Below are 19,605 nucleotides of genomic sequence, written 5' to 3'. Positions count from 1 at the left end.
ATGTTGCTGCTGGGGGAGGCGTTGGGACCCCCCCACACGCTCCCCTACCCAAGGCTGGCCCAGGAAGAGGAGGGTCCCCGGGTCCCCACCGTCACGCAGGGAGGGGGCCTGGACTTGGGGCTAATCCCGACCGCGCATCCGCTTCTCCCTCGGCAGGCAGGAAAACCGGGAAACCCCCCAGAATCCCGGGAAAGGGCTTGGGAGAGCGGCGAGAGGGGAGCCGAAGGCTCGCCGGACCCCCTCGGGCAGCAGCCCATGAGCGAAGCGGAACCGCCTGGGGCTGAGGTGGGTGTCCAGTACCCCCCCCCGGAACTGGTCACGGAGCCACGGCCCGGAGGGGAGGGGACACGACACGGGGCGGGGGGGGGGAGGTGAGGCTGAAAGTGGCACCTGGGAGGAGGGGGGGCTGGGGGAGGAGGTTTGGTGCAGTTTGGGGGTCGCAGATGTGAACTTGTGCCGGGTTTGAGGCTGCAACGGGAAGTTTGCACCGGTTTGGAGATTGCAACTGGAACTCTCTGCTGGCGTGGGGAAGGCAGCTGCAAGTTTGAACCAGTTTGGGGGCTGCAACTACAAGTTTGCAGCAGTTGTGAGGTTGCAACTGTGAATTTGCAGCAGTTTGGGTTTGCAGCTGTTTGCAGTTTGGGGGATGCAGCTGGAAGTTTGCAGCAGTTGTGGGCGTTGCAGCTGTAAACTCGTGCCGGGTTTGAGGCTGCAACTGGAAGTTTGCACCGGTTTGGAAACTGCAACTGGAAATCTCTGCTGGCGTGGGGAGGGCAGCTGCAAGTCTGCAGCGGTTTTGGGGTTGCAGCTGCAACTTTGCAGCAGTTTTGGGGCTTGCAGCTGCAAGCTTGCAGCAGTTTGGGGGTTGCAGCTGCAAAGTTGCAGCAGTTTGGGGGCTTGCAACTGTAAATTTGAACCAGTTTGGGGCTTGCAGCTGTAAGTTTGCATCAGTTTGGGACTTGTAGCTGTGAATTTGCACCAGTTTGGGGGAATGCAGCTGTGAATTTATAGTGGTTTTGTGGCTGCAACTGGAAATTTGCAGCAGTTTTGGGTTTGCAGCTGCAAGTTTGCAGCAGTTTGGGAGTTGCAACTGTGAATTTGTGCTGGGTTTGGGGCTGCAACTGGAAATTTGCACTGGTTTGGAGATTGCAACTAGAAATCTCTGCTGGTGTGGGGAGGGCAGCTGCAAGTTTGAAGCAGTTTAGGGGTTGCAGCTGCAAGTTTGCACCAGTTTGGGGATTGCAACTGTATATTTGCAGCAGTTTGAGGTTTGCAGCTGGAAGTTTGCACCAGTTTGGGGTTGAAGCTGTACAGTTCTAGCAGTTTGTTGATTGCAGCTGTAAGTTTGCCCTGGTTTGTGGCTGCAGCTGGAAATGTGCAGCAGTTTGGGGTTTGCAGCTGGAAGTTTGCAGCAGGTTGGGTTGCAACTGGAAATTTGCAGCAGTTTGGGGCTGTAGATGTCAGTTTCTGCTGGTTCTGTGATTGCAGCTGGAGGTTTGCAGCAGGTTGGGGGTTGCAGCTGTGAATTTGTGCTGGGTTTTGTGGCTGCAGCTGTAAATTGCCCCCAGATTGGGGTTTTCAGTTGGAAGTTTGCACCACTTTGGGGCTGCAGCTGTAAATTGGCACTGGTTTGGGGGTTGCAGCTGTAGGTGTGGAACACTTTGTGGATTGCAGAGTGTGTGGGGCAGGCTCAGCCCAAGAACAAAGCAGCTCTTGACTGCAAAGGGCATCTTGGCTCTGTCCTGGGGCCAGATCCTCATCCATGGGCCTGGATCCTCAGCCTTGGGCCAGCTCCTCATCCCATGTCCTGAATCCTCATCCCGTGTCCTGAATCCTCATCCTGTGTCCTGAATCCCCATCCCATGGTCTGGATCCTCATTCCAGACCTATGGATCCCCACTCCAGGACTAGATCCCCATGCTGGGCCTGGATCCTCATCTCAGGGCTGAATCTCCATCTCAGGGGCCATATCCCCATCCCTGGTTTGGATCCTCATCCCAGAGCCAAATCCTTGTTCCAGGCCTGGATCCCCAGACCCCCATGCTGGGCCTGGATCCTCAGCCTAGGGCTGAATCTCCGTCTTAGAGCCTGGATGCCCAACCTGGGACCAGATCCCCCTCCCAGGGCCAGATCGCAGCCCCAGGTTTGAATCCTCATCCCAGAGCCAAATCCTCATTCCAGGCCTGGATCCCCACCCCAGAGCCAGATTCCCATCCCAGGTTTGGATCCTCATCCCAGAGCCAAATCCTCGTTCCAGGCTTGGTTCCCTATCCCAGAGCCAGATCCCCACCCCAGAGCCAGATTCCCACCCCAGGGCCAGATCTGCATCCCAGGTTTGGATCCTCATCCCAGAGCCAGAGCCTCATTCCAGGCCTGGATCCCCATCCCAGGTTTGGATCCTCATCCCAGAGCCAGAGCCTCATTCCAGGCTTGGATCCCCATCCCAGATTTGGATCCTCATCCCAGAGCCAGATCCCTATCCCAGGTCTGGATCCCCATCCCACAGCCAGCTCCTCGTCCCCGGCCCCTGGCCGTATCCCCATCCCCCGGCTGAGCCCCATCCCGCAGCCCCCTGCCGCCGCCCTGCCTCCCCGCGGCCGTGCTGAGCGCTGCCCCTGCGCAGCGGGGGCCATGTCCTCGCTGCTGTCCCTGCAGGAGGAGAACCACATCCTGCAGCAGGAGCTGGCACGCGTGGAGGACCTGCTGGCACAGAGCCGCGCCGAGCGCGATGAGCTGGCCATCAAGTACAGCGCCCTCAGCGAGCGGGTACCGAGCCCTGTGCCCCCCACAGCCGCCTGCTGCGGCCTCACACCCTGCCCTTTTAACCCAACCCCACCTGCTGCGGCCTCACACCCTCCCCTTCTACCCCACACCCACCTGCTGTAACCTCAGACCCTCCCCTTCTACCCCACACCCACCTGCTACAGCCTCACACCCTCCCCTTCTACCCCACACCCACCTGCTGTAACTTCAGACCCTCCCCTTCTACCCCACACCCACCTGCTACAGCCTCACACCCTCCCCTTCTACCCCACACCCACCTGCTGTAACCTCAAACTCACCCATTTTAACCCAAACCTACCCATTTTAACCTCAAACCCAACTGTTCCAGCCCCAAACCCACCCGTTTTAACCCAAACCTGCCTGGTGTAACCTCAGACCCACCCATTTTAACCCTAAACCACCTGTTGCAACCTCAGACTCTTCCATTTTAACCCAGACCTACCTATTGTAACCTCAGACCCTCCCCTTTTAACCCAAACCCACTTGGTGTAACCTCAAACCCTCCCCTTTTAACCCAAACCCACCTGGTGTAACCTCAAACCCTCCCCTTTTAACCCAAACCCACCTGGTGTAACCTTACACTCACCCACTTTAACTCATACCCACCTGTTGTAACCTCAGACCCTCCCATTTTAACCCAAACCGACCTGTTTCAAGCTCAAACCCTCCAATTTTAACCCAAACTCTACCATTTTAGCCTCAAACCCACCTGTTTTAACCCAAACCTATCCATTTTAACCTCAAACCCTCCAGTTTTAACCCAAACCCTCCAGTTTTAACCCAAACCCTCCAGTTTTAACCCAAACCCTCCAATTTTAACCTCAAACCCTCTATCTAACTTTAACCCAAACCCTCCAATTTTAACCTCAAACCCTCTAACTTTAACTCAACCCCCTCTGTTTTAACCCAAACCCACCTGTTTTATAGAAACCATAGAATTGTTTGGATTGGAAGAGACCTTTATGATCATTAAGTCCAACCTTCAACCTGAGACTAAACTCAGCCAGTTCCAACCCCCCTGCCCTGGGCAGGGACACCTCCCCCCAGCCCAGCTTGCTCAAGGCCTCATCCAGCCTGGCTTTGAGCACCTCCAGGGAGGGGACAGCCACAGCCTCCCTGGGCAACCTGTTCCAGTCTCTCCCCACCCTCCAAAGAATTTCTTCCTCATCTCCAGCCTCAGTCTCCCCTCTCCCAGCTCAAAGCCATTCTCCCTCATCCTGGCACTCCCAGCCCTTATCCAAAGTCCCTCCCCAGCTCTCCTGGAGCCCCTTCAGGTCCTGGAAAGCTGCTCTAAAGTCTCCCTGGAGCCTTCTCTTTAAGTCATAACCTCAAACTCACCCTTTTTCACCCCAAAATGAAGGCAGTTCAAGCTGTAACCTTTGTGTAGCCCACTGCTGGAGCAGGAGATGCTGAAAATTCTCCCACCATAGAGTCCTTTTGCTTGGAAGAGCCCTCTGAGATCATCCAGTCCAACCATCAACCCAACCCCACCATGGCCCCAAGTGCCATGGCCACAGGTTTCTGGAACACCTCCAGGGAAGGTTCTGGCAGCTCTGGGCTGCAGGGGAAGCCTCTGTGAGAAGAAACCACAAAAGGGGCCATGTCCAGACCTGCCCCAGCTTGCCAGGGCTTGTCCCATGGGATGCACAAAGCACCCTTCCTCCCATCCCTATTTTGTTTGTCCCTCTGCTTTTTGGGAAGCAGGACCTGCCCTCAGCGTCCTTCCCTTTGCATCCCTTTGCTGTGGCAACAGGGGCATGAGAAAGGAGTTTGGGCAGTGGCCAGAGGCTGAATGTGGCTCCTGGGGAGAACTGAGGGGCTGCCAGGAATTTCTGGGGAGCAGAGCCTCTTGTTTTGGTTGGTTATTTACAAAAAAAAAAAAACCCCAAAACCCCAAACAAAACCCAAAACAGGAAAAAACCCTGAGGGGACTCAGGGAGGATCCTTCTTCACCCACTGGAACCACCTCTGCTGTGCCTGAGGGTTGTTCCCCCCTGGCTAATCCTCCGTGAGCCAGGATGGGGCTGTGCTGAATCCCCATGTGCCAAGTTGGGTTATTATTGAAAGCACCCCCAAATTCTCCTATTAATCCTCATTTTGGGCAAGAAAAGTGGGGGAAAAGGAAGCAGGATTTGGGGAGGGGTCTTAGCTTTGGAGTATTAAGAGTTTGCTGAAGTGGTGGGGTTGTCCAGGGTGAGGTGTTGAGGGTCAGGGAATGCTCAGGGAATTATCAGATTGATTGGATTGGAAGAGACCCCTAAGGGCATCCAGTCCAACCATCAACCCAACACCAGCATGGCCATCAAACCATGGCCACAGGTTTCTTGACCACCTCTAGGGATGGGGACTCCACCACCTCCCTGGGCCACCTGTTCCAGTGTCTGACCACTCTGTCAGGACAGAAATTGTTCATATGTCCAACCTAACCCTCCCCTGGCACAATTTCAGGGCATTTCCTCTTGTTCTGTCACCCGATACTAGGCAGAAGAGACCAACCCCCACCTCACTCCAACCTTTCAGGGAGTTGTAGAGAGCCAGGAGGTCTCCCCTCAGCCTCCTCTTCTTCAGGCTCAACACCCCCAGGTCCCTCAGTTTTTCCTCACCAGCCCTGTTCTCCAGACCCTTCACTTTGTCCTTCTCTGGACCTGCTTCTGCCTCTCAATGTCCCTCTCAGAGGGGGGAGCCCAAAACTGAACCCAGACTCAAGCTGTGGCCTCAGCCAGTGCCCAGTCCCTGGGAATGATCCCTGCCTTGCTCCTGCTGGCAACGCCATTGCTGATCCAGGCCAGGCTGCTGGTGACCTTCTTGGCCACCTGGGCACCCCCTGACTCATATTCAGCTGCTGCCAACCAGCACCCCCAGGTGCTTTCCTGCTGGGCACTTTCCAGCCACTCTGCCCCAGCCTGGAGCCTTCATGGGGTTGTGACCTAAGTGCGGGATCCAGCCCTTGGCTCTGTCGAACCTCATCGATGCCACTGGCCTCAGCCCATGGGTCCATCCTGGCCAGGTCCCTCTGCAGAGCCTTCTTAGCTCTGAGCAGATCAACCCTCCCTCTCAGTGGGCACTGGGGTTGCTTTGGGCTCCCCAGTTCAGGAGAGACAGAGACCTGCTGGAGAGAGTCCAAGGGAGAGCCAGGAGGATGATTTGGGGACTTGAGCATCTCCCTTGTGAAGAGAGACTGAGAGCCCTGGGGGTGTTTAGTGTGGAGAAGAGAAGGCTGAGAGGGATCTGATCAATGTCTATCAATAGCTGAGGGGTGGGGGGCAAGGGGAGGGGGCCAGGCTCTTTTGGGGGGTTCACAGAGATAAGGACAATGAGTTCAAACTAGAACAGAGAAGATTTCAGCTCAACATGAGGAGAAACTTCTCTACAGTGAGGGTGACAGAGCCCTGGAGCAGGCTGCCCAGGGGGGTTGTGGAGTCTCCTTCTCTGGAGACTTTCCAATCCCACCTGGATGCATTCCTGTGCAGACTACCCTCAGTGACCCTGCTCTGGCAGGGGGGTTGGACCTGATGATCTCTGGAGGTCCCTTCCAACCTCTGATACACTGTGAGACTGTGATCCTGTGATCATCCCAGTGTGTCTTTGTGGTTATCCTGGGGGTCTCCCTCCTCCTTTCCCAGCTGGAGCAGAGCCTGCGGCTGGAGGCAGGCGAGCAGGAGGCGGCGGAGAGCCGGAGCCTGGCGCAGCACAACATCGAACTGCGGCGGCTGCTGGAGGAGGAGCAAGCTGCCTACAAGCGCAAGCTGCAGGCCTACCAGGAGGGCCAGCAGCGCCAGGCTCAGCTAGTGCAGAAGCTCCAAGCCAAGGTAAATCCTTCCCAGGGGGGGATGTTTTGAGGGCCACCCCCCTCTTGGTGTCACCCACCCCTGTCCCCGCTGCCCAGGTGTTGCAGTATAAGAAGAAATGCGGCGAGGTGGAGCAGCAGCTGCTGGAGAAGGAGACAGAGCTGGAGCAGGAGAGGCTGACGGTGAGGGATGGTTTTGGGAGGGTTGTCTCAGTCCAGAGAGGGAAAGAGACTCAGTTCTTTTGAATATTCCCCTGTTAGGAAATCAGTGGCACAAACGAGGCCAAAATACCAACATCCAGGCTGTTGATTAACAGAAGAAAGTGGATCGGACAGAAGGAGGGAGAGAGAGAGAGAGAAAGGGGGGAAAAATAGTGAGAGAGGGAGAGAAGAGGAATTATATTACCACACGCCCCCAGGATGGTTTGGATCTGAGGAAGGGTGCTGCTGCTTTGGCTTGGAGGAGATGTCCTCCTTGTTGGCTTGTGCTGTCCTTCCTGGAGGAGGGGAGGGAGAGATCACAAAGTCCCAAGTCCAAGTCCTTTTCTGAGCACCTCCAACATGTGTGCGGTGTCAGTCTCCAGGATTTGCAGCAGGCAGAACTTAGGACACGGAGAGAGGGTTCCTCCTGGTCTGCTGCCTCCAGGCTACGTGGAGATGTCTTTACTCCTGTGTCTGGCCACATGGTGATGTCTTTTCTCCTGTGTCTGGCTACATGGAGATGGCTTTTCTCCTGTGTCTGCCCTTTTCTCTCCTTGTGTTTTCTTCTTCTCCATTTTTCTTTTCCTGAGCAGGCATTGATCAGGTCTTTTATGCAGCTTTTTAGTCACAGGGTTTTTTTTTTAGGTAGGTGTCAAGGTATTGTCCCCAGGGCACTCCAGGTGGTGAATCCATTGTCCTTTTCACCATCCTCCCTTTCTGGGGTAGCTGCTGGGTAGAGATGGTCTTGTCTGTGCACATTCCAGAGAGTCCTTATCCAGTCTGCCCATTACACATTTCTGTTGTCTGGAAGCAAAGGTGATTTTATCTTTGTTGAATCACATCAAGAGAGACAAGATTTAGTCTCTTACAGGGGGTCTCCTGCTCTGAACCTCCCCCAAACTGAGGTGACAGCAAGGGGGCTGATGTCCCCACAGGGCCAGCTGGATGTGAGCAGCTCGCAGCCCGACGAGGAGAGCAGCAACGAGCTGGAGAATGCATTGATCCGGCTGGAGGAGGAGCAGCAGAGGTGACTCAGGGGCATCCCTCCTCCACCAACCCTTTGGTGATGCTCTGGTCATGTCTGACCCACCCTTGCCCCCACTGCTGCCAGGAGCAGCAGCCTGGTGCAGGTGAACTCGATGCTGAGGGAGCAGCTGGAGCAAGCCAACGCGGCCAACGCGGCGCTGAGCGAGGACATTCGCAAGCTGACCGCGGACTGGGCGCGGGCGCGGGACGAGCTGCAGCAGCGAGAAGTGGAGTGGAGGCGTGAGGAGGAGGTCTGGGGGGAGCCTGGGGAGGGGGACAGAGGGCAGCGGGGAGAGGAATGTGAAGGATGTGGGACCATGGGAGGTAGAGTCATAGAACTGATTGGGTTGGAAAAGCTCTCTAAGATCAGAGGATGTTAGGGCTTGGAAGGGACCTTTGAAGATCATTAAGTCCAACCCCCCTGCCAGAGCAGGACCATAGAGTTCAGCACAGGTCACACAGGAACACATCCAGATGGGGCTGGAAAGTCTCCAGAGAAGGAGACTCCACAACCTCTCTGGGCAGCCTGCTCCAGTGCTCTGTGAGCCTCACAGTGCAGAAGTTCCTCCTCATGTTGAAGTGGAACCTCCTGTGCTGGAGTTTCTATCCATTGCTCCTTGGCCTATTCCAGGATGCAACTGAGCAGAGCCTGTCCCTGTCCCCTCCCTCCTGACCCCCAGCCCTCAGGTAGTTCTAAACATTTATTAAGTCCCCTCTCAGTCTTCTGAGACTCTCCAGACTAAGTAGCCTCAGGGCTCTCAGCCTCTCCTCCCCAGGCAGTGCTCCAGTCCCTTCAGCATCCTTGTAGCCTTCCCTTGGGCTCTCTCCAGCAGATCCCTGTCCCTCCTGAACTGGGGAGCCCAAAACTAGCTGCAATATTCCAGATGTGGCCTCAGCAGGGCAGAGTAGAGGGGGAGGAGAACCTCCCTGGCTCTGCTGGCCACACTCCTCTGAATGCCCCCCAGGGTCCCATTGGCCTTCTTGGCCACCAGGGCACGTTGCTGCCCCATGCAGAACTTCTTGTCCACCAGCACTCCCAGCTCCTTCTCCACAGGGCTGCTCTCTAGCAGATCATTGAGACCAAACATCAACCCAACACCACCATGGCCATCAAACCCTGTCCCCAGATGCCATGGCCACAGGTTTCTTGGGGACTCCACCACCTCCCTGGGCAGCCTGTCCCAATGGCTGATGTTGCACAGAGAAAGATCTGGAGGTGCAGGGAATGTGGCATGTGGTGGTCCAGGGCAGGGCCTTGGGGGCATCTGGGGGATGCAGGGGACAAAGGACCACCTGAAGGGCTGGAGGACCACATGAAGGATGTGGAATCATGGGGGACATTGCACAGTGAAGAATTTGGGGATGCAGGGGATACAGCATATGGTGAGAGGATGATGCAGGGTAGAGGGATGGGGAGATGTGGCATGGAAAAGAATGTGGTGATAGAGGGAAAGATGAGAGACCACTGAGAGGGCTGTGAGGTTGTGGAGGATGTGTGGAGAATTTGGGGGTGTAAGGGCTGTGGGATGGGTTGGGAAAGTGATGTGAGGCAAGGGGATGTGAGGAGATAGAGAACCACTGGGATGCGTGTGAGACCAGGGGAGATGTTGCATGGAGAAGAATCTGGGAGTGCAGGGGATGTGGCACATGATAGGAGGGTGATGCAAGGCAGGGGGAGGGGGGCATGAGGCACAGGGGGCATTGGAGGACCACTGGAAGGGTTGCAGGACCATGGGAGATGTTGCATGGAGAAGAATTTGGGGGTGCAGGGCCTGCAGCACATGGTGGGAGGGTGATGCAGGGCAGGATGGTGTCTGTCCCCTGTCCAAAGTGGAGGGGAGTTGGGGCGGGGGGCTGCTGGCTGCGGAGGAGGTTGGGTGTGCTGGGCGCAGGCATGAGGGTGTTGCATGGAGATCTGGGGAACCAAGGCAGAGGGATGAGGAGTGTGGGGAGCTGGAGGTGCTGCCAGGGGAGGCATCTGGCCAGGACTGATGCTGCTCTGTCCCTTGCACAGTCCTTCAACACCTACTTCAGCAACGAGCACAGCCGGCTCCTGACCCTCTGGAGGCAGGTGGTGGCCTTCAGGCGGCACTTTGGCGACATGAAAGCCACCACTGAGAGGTCAGCGGGGAGGGTCCCGGGAGGGCTCCCAGGGGGCCCTGAGGGCCTCAAAGACCAGCAGGTCCCCAGGGCTGGCCGGGTCCCATCCTGTGTCTGCTGGTGGCAGGGATCTGTCGGAGCTGAGCCACGAGGTGTCGCGGGCCGGCAGGGCTGCCCACGCTGCCTGCCTGCACCTGGCTGCCAACCTGCGGCTGGCGGAGAGCCAGGCAGGAGCCGCTCGGGAGCAGCAGAGGATGCGGCTGGCACAGCTGGAGGAGAGGGCACAGGATGCAGACAGGGAGAAAGCTGCCCTCGGAGACAGGTACTGGGGAGAGGCAGCTGGTTTGCCTGGAATGAGGGAGTTGTTCCACTTGGAAAAGACCTTTAGGATCATCCAAGTCCAACCCTGAGCCCAGCACTGCTCAGGGCACCACCGAACCATGGCCCTCAGCACCACCGAACCATGGCCCTCAGCATCACCAAACCATGGTCCTCAGCACCACTGAACCATGGCTCTCAGCACCACATCTCCAGGGATCTGAAACCCCTCCAGGGATGGGGCCTCCACCACTGCCCTGGGCAGCCTGGGCCAGGCTTTGGCAGTCCTCAAGGGGAAGAAATTGTTCCTCATGCCCAACCTAAACCTCTGTTGGGGCAACTTGAGGCCATTTCCTCTTGTCCTAGGACCAGCCCTCACCTGGCTCCAACCTCCTATCAGGAGGTTCAGAAGGTTTCCCCTCAGCCTCCTTTTCTCCAGGCTCAACACCCCCAGCTTCCTCAGCTGTTCCTCTTCAGCCCTGTTCTCCAGACCCTTCATCATCTTCCCTGCCCTTCTCTGGACCTGCTCCAGCCTCTCAATGTCCTTCTTGGAGTGAAGGGTCCAAAACTGAACCCAGGACTCAAGCTGTGGCCTCACCAGTGCCCAGTCCAGGGGCACAATCCCCGCTCTGCTTCTTCTGGCCACACTATTACTGATCCAGGGCAGGCTGCTGGTGACCTTCTTGGCCACCTGGGCACCCCCTGGCTCATCTTGAGCTGCTGTCACCCAGCACTCTTAGATGTTTCTCTGCTGGGCAGTTTTCAGCCACTCTGCCCCAGGCCTAGAGACTTCATGTGGTTGTTGTGACCCAGGAGCAGGACCCAGCCCTTGGCCTTGTTGAACCTCATCCTACTGGCCTTGGCTCATGGATGCAGCCTGGCCAGGTCCCTCTGCAGAGTCTCCGATGCTCCATCTTTGCTGAAGATCTCAAAGAGCACAGAGGGTCACAAGTGCCCTGCTGCTGCCTGGTGTCTTGCTGCAGGTTGACAGAGGTGGTGGTGGCCCTGGAGCGGCTGCGGGGTGAGGATGAGGAGAAGGAGCGGACGGTGGAGACGCTGAGGCTGCAGCTGCAGCAGCTGGTGAGTTGGGGGGGGATGGGTGCTGAGGCTGGGCATGCTGGGGCACAAAGCATGGTGAGCTGCATGCAGCACAGGAGTCACAGGGCAGGATGCATGCCACACTGCAACACACACTGCATGCCAGGGCAGGATGCATGCCAAGCTGCAATGCTGAATGCACGTGGGGGGGTGTGTGTGAGAGAGATGCATGCCAAGTTGCAACACACGATGCAAAACAGCACCAAGCCACAATGCATTATGCCTTTAGGGGCATGCTGCTTGCCAGTGTGCAACATATGATGCACACCAGGGCACACTGCATGCCACTGCATGATGCACACCAGGGCAGGATGCATGCCAAGCCACAGCACCTGCTGTGTGTCAGGGCATACTGCATGCCACACTGCAGTGCATCCTGCACGCCAGAGCACGATGCATACCAAGCTGCCATGCATGATGCATGCCAGGGCATGCTTCAGGCTGGGTTGCACTGCAAAGTACATGGTTCATGCCAGGCTGCAGTAAGCACCAGGGTGTGTCGCATGGTGCATGCCCAGGCAGTGCTGCATGCTGCATGCCAGGCTGTGATGCATATCAGGGCACGATGCCCAGCATGCCCCAGCCGTGCCCAGCACTGCACTGGGGTTGATTTGCAGGAGGCCTCACGTGCCCAGGACCCAGCACCAGCAGAGGTGGAGGCTCTACGCTCAGAGCTGGAGCTGCTCCGTCGGACACTGCAGGACATCACCCAGGTGCTGGGGGCTCCCCAGTGTCCCCAACCCCTCCCCAGTGTCCCCAACCCCTCCCCAATGTCCCCAACCTCTCCTCAGTGTCCCCAACCCCTCCCCAGTGTCCCCAACCTCTCTTCAGTGTCCCCAACCCCTCCCCAGTGTCCCCAGCCCCTCCCCATGCCCTGTGCTCCCCCTTACTGAACCAAATTCTCACCTCACTGACCGAGGGTTTCTCCCTGTCCCCTCACAGGAGGTGCTGGCTGAGGACCCTGAGTCCCCTCTCTTGCCCTCAGTGTCCCCTCCATGTCCCCCCACATCCCCTCAGCACTGTGCCACCACCATCCACGCTGCCCTGCGCCGCCGCCGCCTCCAGCTGCAGGTGAGAGGTGGGGGGCTGCAGGGTGAGGTGGTGCTGAGGTGGGTTGCAAAGTGGCTCCACAACAGAGCTCAGAGGGTTGTCAGCAGTGGCACAGAGTCAGCTTGGAGGCCTGTGGCCAGTGGTGTTCATAGGATCAGAGGATGTTAGGGGTTGGAAGGGACCTCTAGAGGTCATTGAGTCCAACCCCCCTGCCAGAGCAGGACCATAGAGTTCAGCACAGGTCACACAGGAACACATCCAGATGGGGTTTGGAAGTCTCCAGAGAAGGAGACTCCACAACCTCTCTGGGCAGCCTGTTCCAGGGCTCTGTGAGCCTCACAGTGAAGAAGTTCCTCCTCATGTTGAGTTTCTATCCATTGCCCCTTGTCCTATCCAGGGTGCAACTGAGCAGAGCCTGTCCCTCTCCCCTCCCTCCTGACCCCCAGCCCTCAGATATTTCTAAACATTGATTAAATCTCCTCTCAGTCTTCTGAGACTCTCCAGACTAAGCAGCCTCAGGGCTCTCAGCCTCTCCTCCCCAGGGAGTGCTGCAGTCCCTTCAGCATCCTTGGAGCCCTCCCTTGGACTCTCTCCAGCAGATCCCTGTCCCCCCTGAACTGGGGAGCCCACAACTGGCTGCAATATTCCAGGTGTGGCCTCAGCAGGGCAGAGTAGAGGGGGAGGAGAACCTCCCTGGCTCTGCTGGACACACTCCTCTGTTCCCCAGGGATCAGCACTGGGCCCGGTTTTGTTCAATACCTTTATCAAGGACCTGGCTGAGGGCATTGAGAGGACCCTCGGCAAGTTCATTGATGATACAAAACTGGAGGGGGGCTGACACCTGTCAGGCTGTGCTGCCATCCAACGTGACCTGGACAGGCTGAGAGCTGGCTGCAGGCAAACCTCATGGAGTTTAATAAGGACAAGTGCAGGGTCCTGCATCTGGGGAGGAATAACGACAGGCACCAGGACAGGTTAGAAGCTGTCCTGCTGGAAAGCAGCTCCATGGAGAAAGACCTTGGAGTGCTGGTGGGTAGCAAGTTCTGCATGGGAGAGAAATTTGCCCTGGTGTCCAAGAGAGCCAATGGGATCCTGGGGAACAGCAAGGGAAGTGTGGGCAGCAGGACTGGGGAAGTTCTTCTACCTCTCTACTCTGCCCTGCTGAGACCACAGCTGCAATTCTGTGTCCAGTTCTGGGCTCCCCAGTTCAGGAGAGACAGAGACCTGCTGGAGAGAGTCCAAGGGAGAGCCAGGAGGATGATTTGGGGACTTGAGCATCTCCCCTGTGAAGAGAGACTGAGAGCCCTGGGGGTGTTTAGTGTGGTGAAGAGAAGGCTGAGAGGGATCTGATCAATGTCTATCAATAGCTGAGGGGTGGGGGCCAAGGGGAGGGGGCCAGGCTCTTTTCAATGGTGCACAGCAATAAGCCAAGGAACAATGAGTTCAAGCTTGAACAGAGAAGATTTCAGCTCAAGAGGAGGAGAAACTTCCTTACAGTGAGGGTGACAGAGCCCTGGAGCAGGCTGCCCAGGGGGGTTGTGGAGTCTCCTCTGAAGTCCTTCCAACCCCACCTGGATGCATTCCTGTGCAGACTCCCCTCAGTGACCCTGCTCTGGCAGGGGCCTGGACTGGATGACCTCCAACTGCTAATATACTGTGAGACTGTGATCCTGTGATGATGATGATGACGATGATGAAAGCTGATCCCACCTTGTACCTCATCCAGGATGCCCGGAGCCAGGCAGATGCCAGCCGGAAGGTGGCTGAAGGCCTTCAGCGGGAGCTTGGGGACAGCAAGCAGCAGCTGGGGACCCTGGAGCGGAGGCTGCAGGAGCTCAGTGCTGAGGCCGAAGGCTCCCGGAGGGCGCAGGATGAGGCCCTGTGCGAGGTGGCTCGGCTGCAGGTGGAGGCTGAGGGCCTGCGCAGGTAGCCAGTGCCTGTCCTCCTGTCTGTCCTCAGCTCTGTCTGTCCCTGAGGGGCTGCCTCTGCATTCCTCTGTCTGTGCTCATCCTTGTGTCCATCTTCTTTCCCTCCCCAACTTTGCATCCCCATCTGTCCCTCTGCATCCTGACCTGTCTGTCCATCCTCTGTATCCCTGCACATCCATCATGCCCTGCACATCTATCCCCTGCACATCCATCCCCTGTATCCTGGCCACTCTGTCCATCCATCCATCTCTCCATCTCTCCATCCATCCATCCAAAAACCTCCAGGGATGAGGCTTCCACCACCTCCCTGGGCAGCCTGTGCCAGTGTCTCACAACCCTCATGGGGAAGAATTTCTTCCTTACATCCAGTCTGAATCTCCCCACTTCTAGTTTTGCCCCATCCCCCCCAGTCCTATCACTCCCTGACACCCTAAAAAGTCCCTCCCCAGCTTTCTTGGAGCCCCCTTCAGATCCTGGAAGGCCACAAGAAGGTCTCCTTGGAGCCTTCTCCTCTCCAGACTGCACAACCCCAACTCTCTCAGTCTGTACCCATAGCAGAGCAGCTCCAGCCCTCTGCTCATCCTCGTGGCCCTTCTCTGGACACCTTCCAGCATGTCCATAGCCCTCTTGTAACAGAGGCTCCAGAACTGGACACAGAGCTCCAGGAGTGGTCTCAGCAGAGTGGAGCAGAGGGGGAGAATTCCCTCCCTGGCCCTGCTGGCCACACTTCTCCTGCTACAGCCCAGGCTCTGCTTGGCTCTCTGGGCTGCAAGTGCTCACTGCTGGCTCCTGGTGAGCTTCTCATCCCCCAGCACCCCCAAGACCTCTTCTCCAGGGCTGCTCTCCAGCCAGTCCCTGCCCACCCTGTATACAGTGCTTGGGATTGCCTTGACCCAGCTGCAGGACCTTGCCCTTGGTCTTGTTGAACCTCATGAGGTTCAACATCCCTCTGTCCATCACCCACCGTGTCCGTCTGTCGGTCAGGGAGCAGCTGCGGGCAGAGGCAGCACTGGCAGCAGAGCAGCAGCGTGCAGGTGCCCTGCAGCAGGAGCGAGCACAGCTGCAGCGCCAGGCTGAGGGGCTGGAGGATGCCTGTGCCGAGGCCACCCGCACTGCCGAGGCCACCCAGCAGCAGCTGCAGCACAGGTGGGTGCCCCCACCCCTCCTGGGGTGCTGCATGGAGGTGGTGGGTGCTGCATGGTGGTAATGGGCACTGCATGCTGATAGTGGGTGCTGCATGGAGGTGGTGGGTGCTGCATGGTGGTAATGGGCACTGCATGCTGATAGTGGGTGCTGCATGGAGGTGGGTGCTGCATGGAGGTGGTTGATGCTGCATGGAGGTGGTGGGTGCTGCATGGTTATGGTGGGTGCTGCTTGGCAACAATGTGTGCTGCATGGTGGTGGTGGGTGCTGCATGGCAATAATGGGTGCTGCATGGAGGTGGTGGGTGCTGCATGTTTATGGTGGGTGCTGCTTGGCAACAATGTGTGCTGCATGGTGGTGGTGGGTGCTGCATGGCAATAATGGGTGCTGCATGGAGGTGGTGGGTACTGCATGGTGATTATGGGTCCTGCTGCATTCCCCTTGCCAAGTGGGTGCTGCAAAATCCCAGTGGGACCCCTGCAACCTCCCCCCAAATCTAAGTGCTGCCACCTTGCCCCTTCCTAAATTGGGTGCTGTACCCCCTTCAACTGGGTGCTGCAAAATGTCAGTGGCTGCTGCAGCCTTCCCCCACATGAGTCCCCTGAATCCCCCTTGATGGGCATGCTGCCACTTCTCCCCCTTCCCAACTGGGGTGTTACAACTTCTCCCCCTCCCCCCCAAGTGGGTCTCCTGAAGCCTTCCTGTAAGGTGGGTGCTGCAGGACGCCCCCCCGCAAAGTGGGTGCTGCCACTGTGGCCCCTCGAGGAGGGTGCTGCAGAATCCCCCAAGGGGTGGGGTGCAAAACTTCTGGGGGTGCTGCCACCTCCCAAGTGGGCGCTGCAAATGGGTGCCACAAAACAGGGGGTGCTGTGATACCCCTTTGAGTGGGTGCTGAGCCCCCCATCCCCTGGGGGAATCCTCCAGCCAGCAGCAGGTGGAGGAGCTGGAGGCGCAGAGGGCTGCGGCGCAGCAGGAGCTGCTGGAGGCACGGGAGGCGCTGAGCAGGGCGGCGCTGGAGGCAGAGGTGGCTCGGGGGGAGCAGGAGGCTCTGGCTGAGGCGCTGGCAAAGGTGGGTCCCCAGGAAGCCCGTCCCCCCTGTGCAGTGGATGTACCCCCAGCAGTGGGTGCAGCTCCCCTCCCATGCATCAGGCTGAGTCCCCTCTGTGGATGCTGTCACCTCTCCCAGTCAGTGCCTGCAGCCCCTAAGCAACAGGCACAGCTCATGCAGCAAGTGCAGCTCCCCAGCAGTGGGTGCATGCCCATGCAGCAGGTGCAGCCCCTCAACGACACTCAGCTCCTGCAGCAGGTGCAACTCTTACACACCAGGCTCATCCCATGCAGTGGGTGCAACTCCCAAGCAGCAAGTGCAACCCCTGCAGCAGGCACAGCTCCAGCAGCAGGTGCAGCCCCCTGCAGTGGGTGCAACCCCTAAGTACCAGGCTTATTCCATGCAGTGAGTGCAACTCCCCTGCAGCAGATGCATCCCCTAAGCAACAGGCACAGCTCCTGCAGCAGGTGCAGCCTTCCTGCAGCAGGTGCATCCCCCTGCAAGCCATGAGCAGCAGGCTGAGCAGGTGCTGCAGGGTGCCACAGAGCTCTGACCCCCCCGGCAGGCGCAGGGGAGCTGCGGGGAGCTGGCGGCGGCGCAGAGGGCGGCGGCGGCCGAGGAGGGTCGGCTGCGGGACGCCCTGGCCAAGACGAGCGAGCTGGCGGCAGGCCTGGCCCGGGACAAGGCGGAGCTGAGCCGCAGCCTGGAGCGGCTGGAGGAGGAGCGGGAGCGGGGCCGCGGCCGCACCCGGCAGCTGCTGCAGGAGCTGGGCCGGCTGCGGGCGCAGCTGGAGCGGGGCCGCGGCCTCGGCGCTGCAGGGCTGCAGGGGCTGGAGAGGGCTCGCAGGGAGGCCGAGGAGGGCAGGCAGGGGCTGCGCACCGAGCTGCGGGCACTGCGCGGCCAGCACCAGCGTCTGCGCCAGCACCTGGGCCAGGTGCGGCTGGGGGCGCAACGGGGAGCCATGGGGAGGGGGTGTGGGGTAACTGGGAGCGGTGGGGAGGGGATATGGGGTAACTGGGAGCGGTGGGGAGGCGGTGTGCGGGAACTGGGAGTGATGGGAAGGGGATATGGGGTAACTGGGAGTGATGGGGAGGGAGTGTGGGGTAACTGGGAGTGATGGGGAGGGGGTGTGGGGTAACTGGAAGGGACTGGGAAGGTGTCAGGTATAACTGGGAGGGGGCGTGTGGTAACTGGGAGTGATGGGCAGGGGATATGGGGGAACTGAGAGGGGCTAGGAAGGTGTCAGGTGTAATTGGGAGGGGGCACGTGGCAACTGGGAGCTATGGGCAGGGGATATAGGGGAACTGGGAGGGGGTGTGGGGTCACTGGAAGGGACTGGGAGGGCATTAGGTGTAACTGGCAGGGGGCATTTGGCGACTGGGAGTGATGGGGAGGGGATAAGAGGTAACTGGGAAGGGGTATGGGACAACTGGGAGGGGTGGGGAGGGGGTATGAGGTAACTGGGAGGGTGCCAGGTGTAACAGAGAGGGCAGAGGGCAGCTGGGATGGATGGGAAGGGAGTGTGGTGTAACTGGGAGAGGGTGCATGGGGCATCTGGGAGGACTTGGGACGGGACATGGAGTAGCTGGGAGAGTGCACAGGGCAGCTGGGATGGATGGGAAGAGTTGCATGGGTAACTGGGAGGGGGCAACAGGTTAACTGGGAGGACCATTGAGGTGGCATGGGGAAACTGGGAGGGGTGGGGAGGATGTGCAAGGTAACTGGGAGGGTGCTCTGGGTAACTGGGAGGGAGGGGGAGGATGTGCGGGGTAACTGGGCAGGCACTCTGGGTAACTGGAAGGGTGCTCTGGGTAACTGGGAGGGATGGGGAGCACATGCAAGGTAACTGGGCAGGCACTCTGGGTAACTGGGAGGGATGGGGAGCACATGCAGGATAACTGGGAGGCAGGGGGAGCACATGCAGGGTAACTGGGTGGGCACTCTGGGTAACTGGGAGGACTGGCAGACACGGGGGCGCTGGGGTGGCTCTGGGATGCTGAGTGCCAGGCGGCTGGCTGCTGGCAGGCGGTGCAGGAGCAGGGTGCAGCGGGCGAGGCGCTGGCACAGGCGCGGGCGGAGCAGGAGCGGCTGCGGGCGGAGCTGCTGCGGCTGAGCCGTGCCCGCCAGGGGCTGGCCAAGGAAGGTGCCAGCCTGACCGTCCAGCTTGCTGCCGCCCAGCGCCACGGCCAGGATCAGGCCCAGGAGGTGGCCAGGCTCAGGTGGGTGCCACTGGGGCTGTCATGGGGTCACCCCCAACCCTGCAGCCCCCCGGGTTGGCAGCCTGGTCGGTGGTGTCCTGCAGGTCGGAGAAGGAGGGCTTGGAGGGCAGCATCTTCCAGCTGCAGCAGCAAGTGGAACAGCTGGATGCCCGCAACCAGCAGCTGGAGGCCGAGGGCCGGACCCAGCTTCAGGCCAAGGAGGCGCTGGAGGGTGAGGGGTCCCCAGCCCTGCTCTGTCCTCAGCACCCTGGCCGGCCCCAGCCATCCTCATCCGCATCTAGCCAGCACCTCCCTAGCACCATCCCCAGACATCTTCATCTTCTTCATCATCTTCATCTTTATCCTTGTCCCCATCTTCACGCTGAGCTCCATCGATGTCTTTGTTCTCATGCCCATCCATCCCCATCTTCATCTTCTGTCCTCATCCCTATTCATCCTCTTCCTTATCCATCTCCCATTGTCATCCCCATTCATCCTCATCTTCAGCATCTCCATCTTCATCTCCATCTTTTCCATCCATCCCTATTTTCATCATCATCATCACCATCCTTATTCTCATCCCCATCTACATCCTTATCCCTGTTCATCTTCATCCCCATCCATCCCCATTTTCATCCTCATCCCCATCCACCTTCTTAACCAACTTCATCCATCCCCATCCGTATCTTCATCCTCTTCTTCCCCCATATCCTGATCCCCATCTATCCCATTTTATCCTCACTGCTATCCACTTTCTCCCTTCTCTTCCCTATCTTCATCCTTACCCATCTTGTCCCCTCTCATTCCTTTCCATCCCCATCATCATCATCCTCATCTTCACCCCCATGCATCTCCATCCTTATTCCCATCCATCCATCATTATCCTCATCCTATCTTCATTCCCATCTCCATCCTTATCCATCC

The 19,605-nt window shown here is 58.4% G+C and overlaps 1 protein-coding gene across 1 annotated transcript in view; it reads left to right on the top strand.

Moving 5' to 3' along the window:
• Positions 1 to 19,605, top strand: part of CROCC (ciliary rootlet coiled-coil, rootletin) — a 41,869-nt gene continuing 22,264 nt past the window's right edge. Inside the window, exons 1-17 of the mRNA XM_054394866.1 lie at positions 1 to 285; positions 2,656 to 2,766; positions 6,408 to 6,593; positions 6,671 to 6,754; positions 7,708 to 7,799; positions 7,884 to 8,049; positions 9,813 to 9,919; positions 10,026 to 10,220; positions 11,200 to 11,296; positions 11,932 to 12,027; positions 12,257 to 12,385; positions 14,091 to 14,290; positions 15,277 to 15,438; positions 16,360 to 16,504; positions 17,049 to 17,417; positions 18,509 to 18,702; positions 18,786 to 18,913. Coding sequence (XP_054250841.1) covers positions 1 to 285; positions 2,656 to 2,766; positions 6,408 to 6,593; positions 6,671 to 6,754; positions 7,708 to 7,799; positions 7,884 to 8,049; positions 9,813 to 9,919; positions 10,026 to 10,220; positions 11,200 to 11,296; positions 11,932 to 12,027; positions 12,257 to 12,385; positions 14,091 to 14,290; positions 15,277 to 15,438; positions 16,360 to 16,504; positions 17,049 to 17,417; positions 18,509 to 18,702; positions 18,786 to 18,913 — 2,746 coding nt within the window. The remainder of the gene's footprint in view (positions 286 to 2,655; positions 2,767 to 6,407; positions 6,594 to 6,670; positions 6,755 to 7,707; positions 7,800 to 7,883; positions 8,050 to 9,812; positions 9,920 to 10,025; positions 10,221 to 11,199; positions 11,297 to 11,931; positions 12,028 to 12,256; positions 12,386 to 14,090; positions 14,291 to 15,276; positions 15,439 to 16,359; positions 16,505 to 17,048; positions 17,418 to 18,508; positions 18,703 to 18,785; positions 18,914 to 19,605) is intronic.

The sequence above is a fragment of the Indicator indicator genome, chromosome 32 (assembly GCF_027791375.1).
Source record: "Indicator indicator isolate 239-I01 chromosome 32, UM_Iind_1.1, whole genome shotgun sequence".
NCBI lineage: Eukaryota > Metazoa > Chordata > Aves > Piciformes > Indicatoridae > Indicator > Indicator indicator.
The sequence above is the reverse complement of the archived record's forward strand: the minus strand, read 5'-3'. Positions and strand labels throughout refer to the sequence as shown.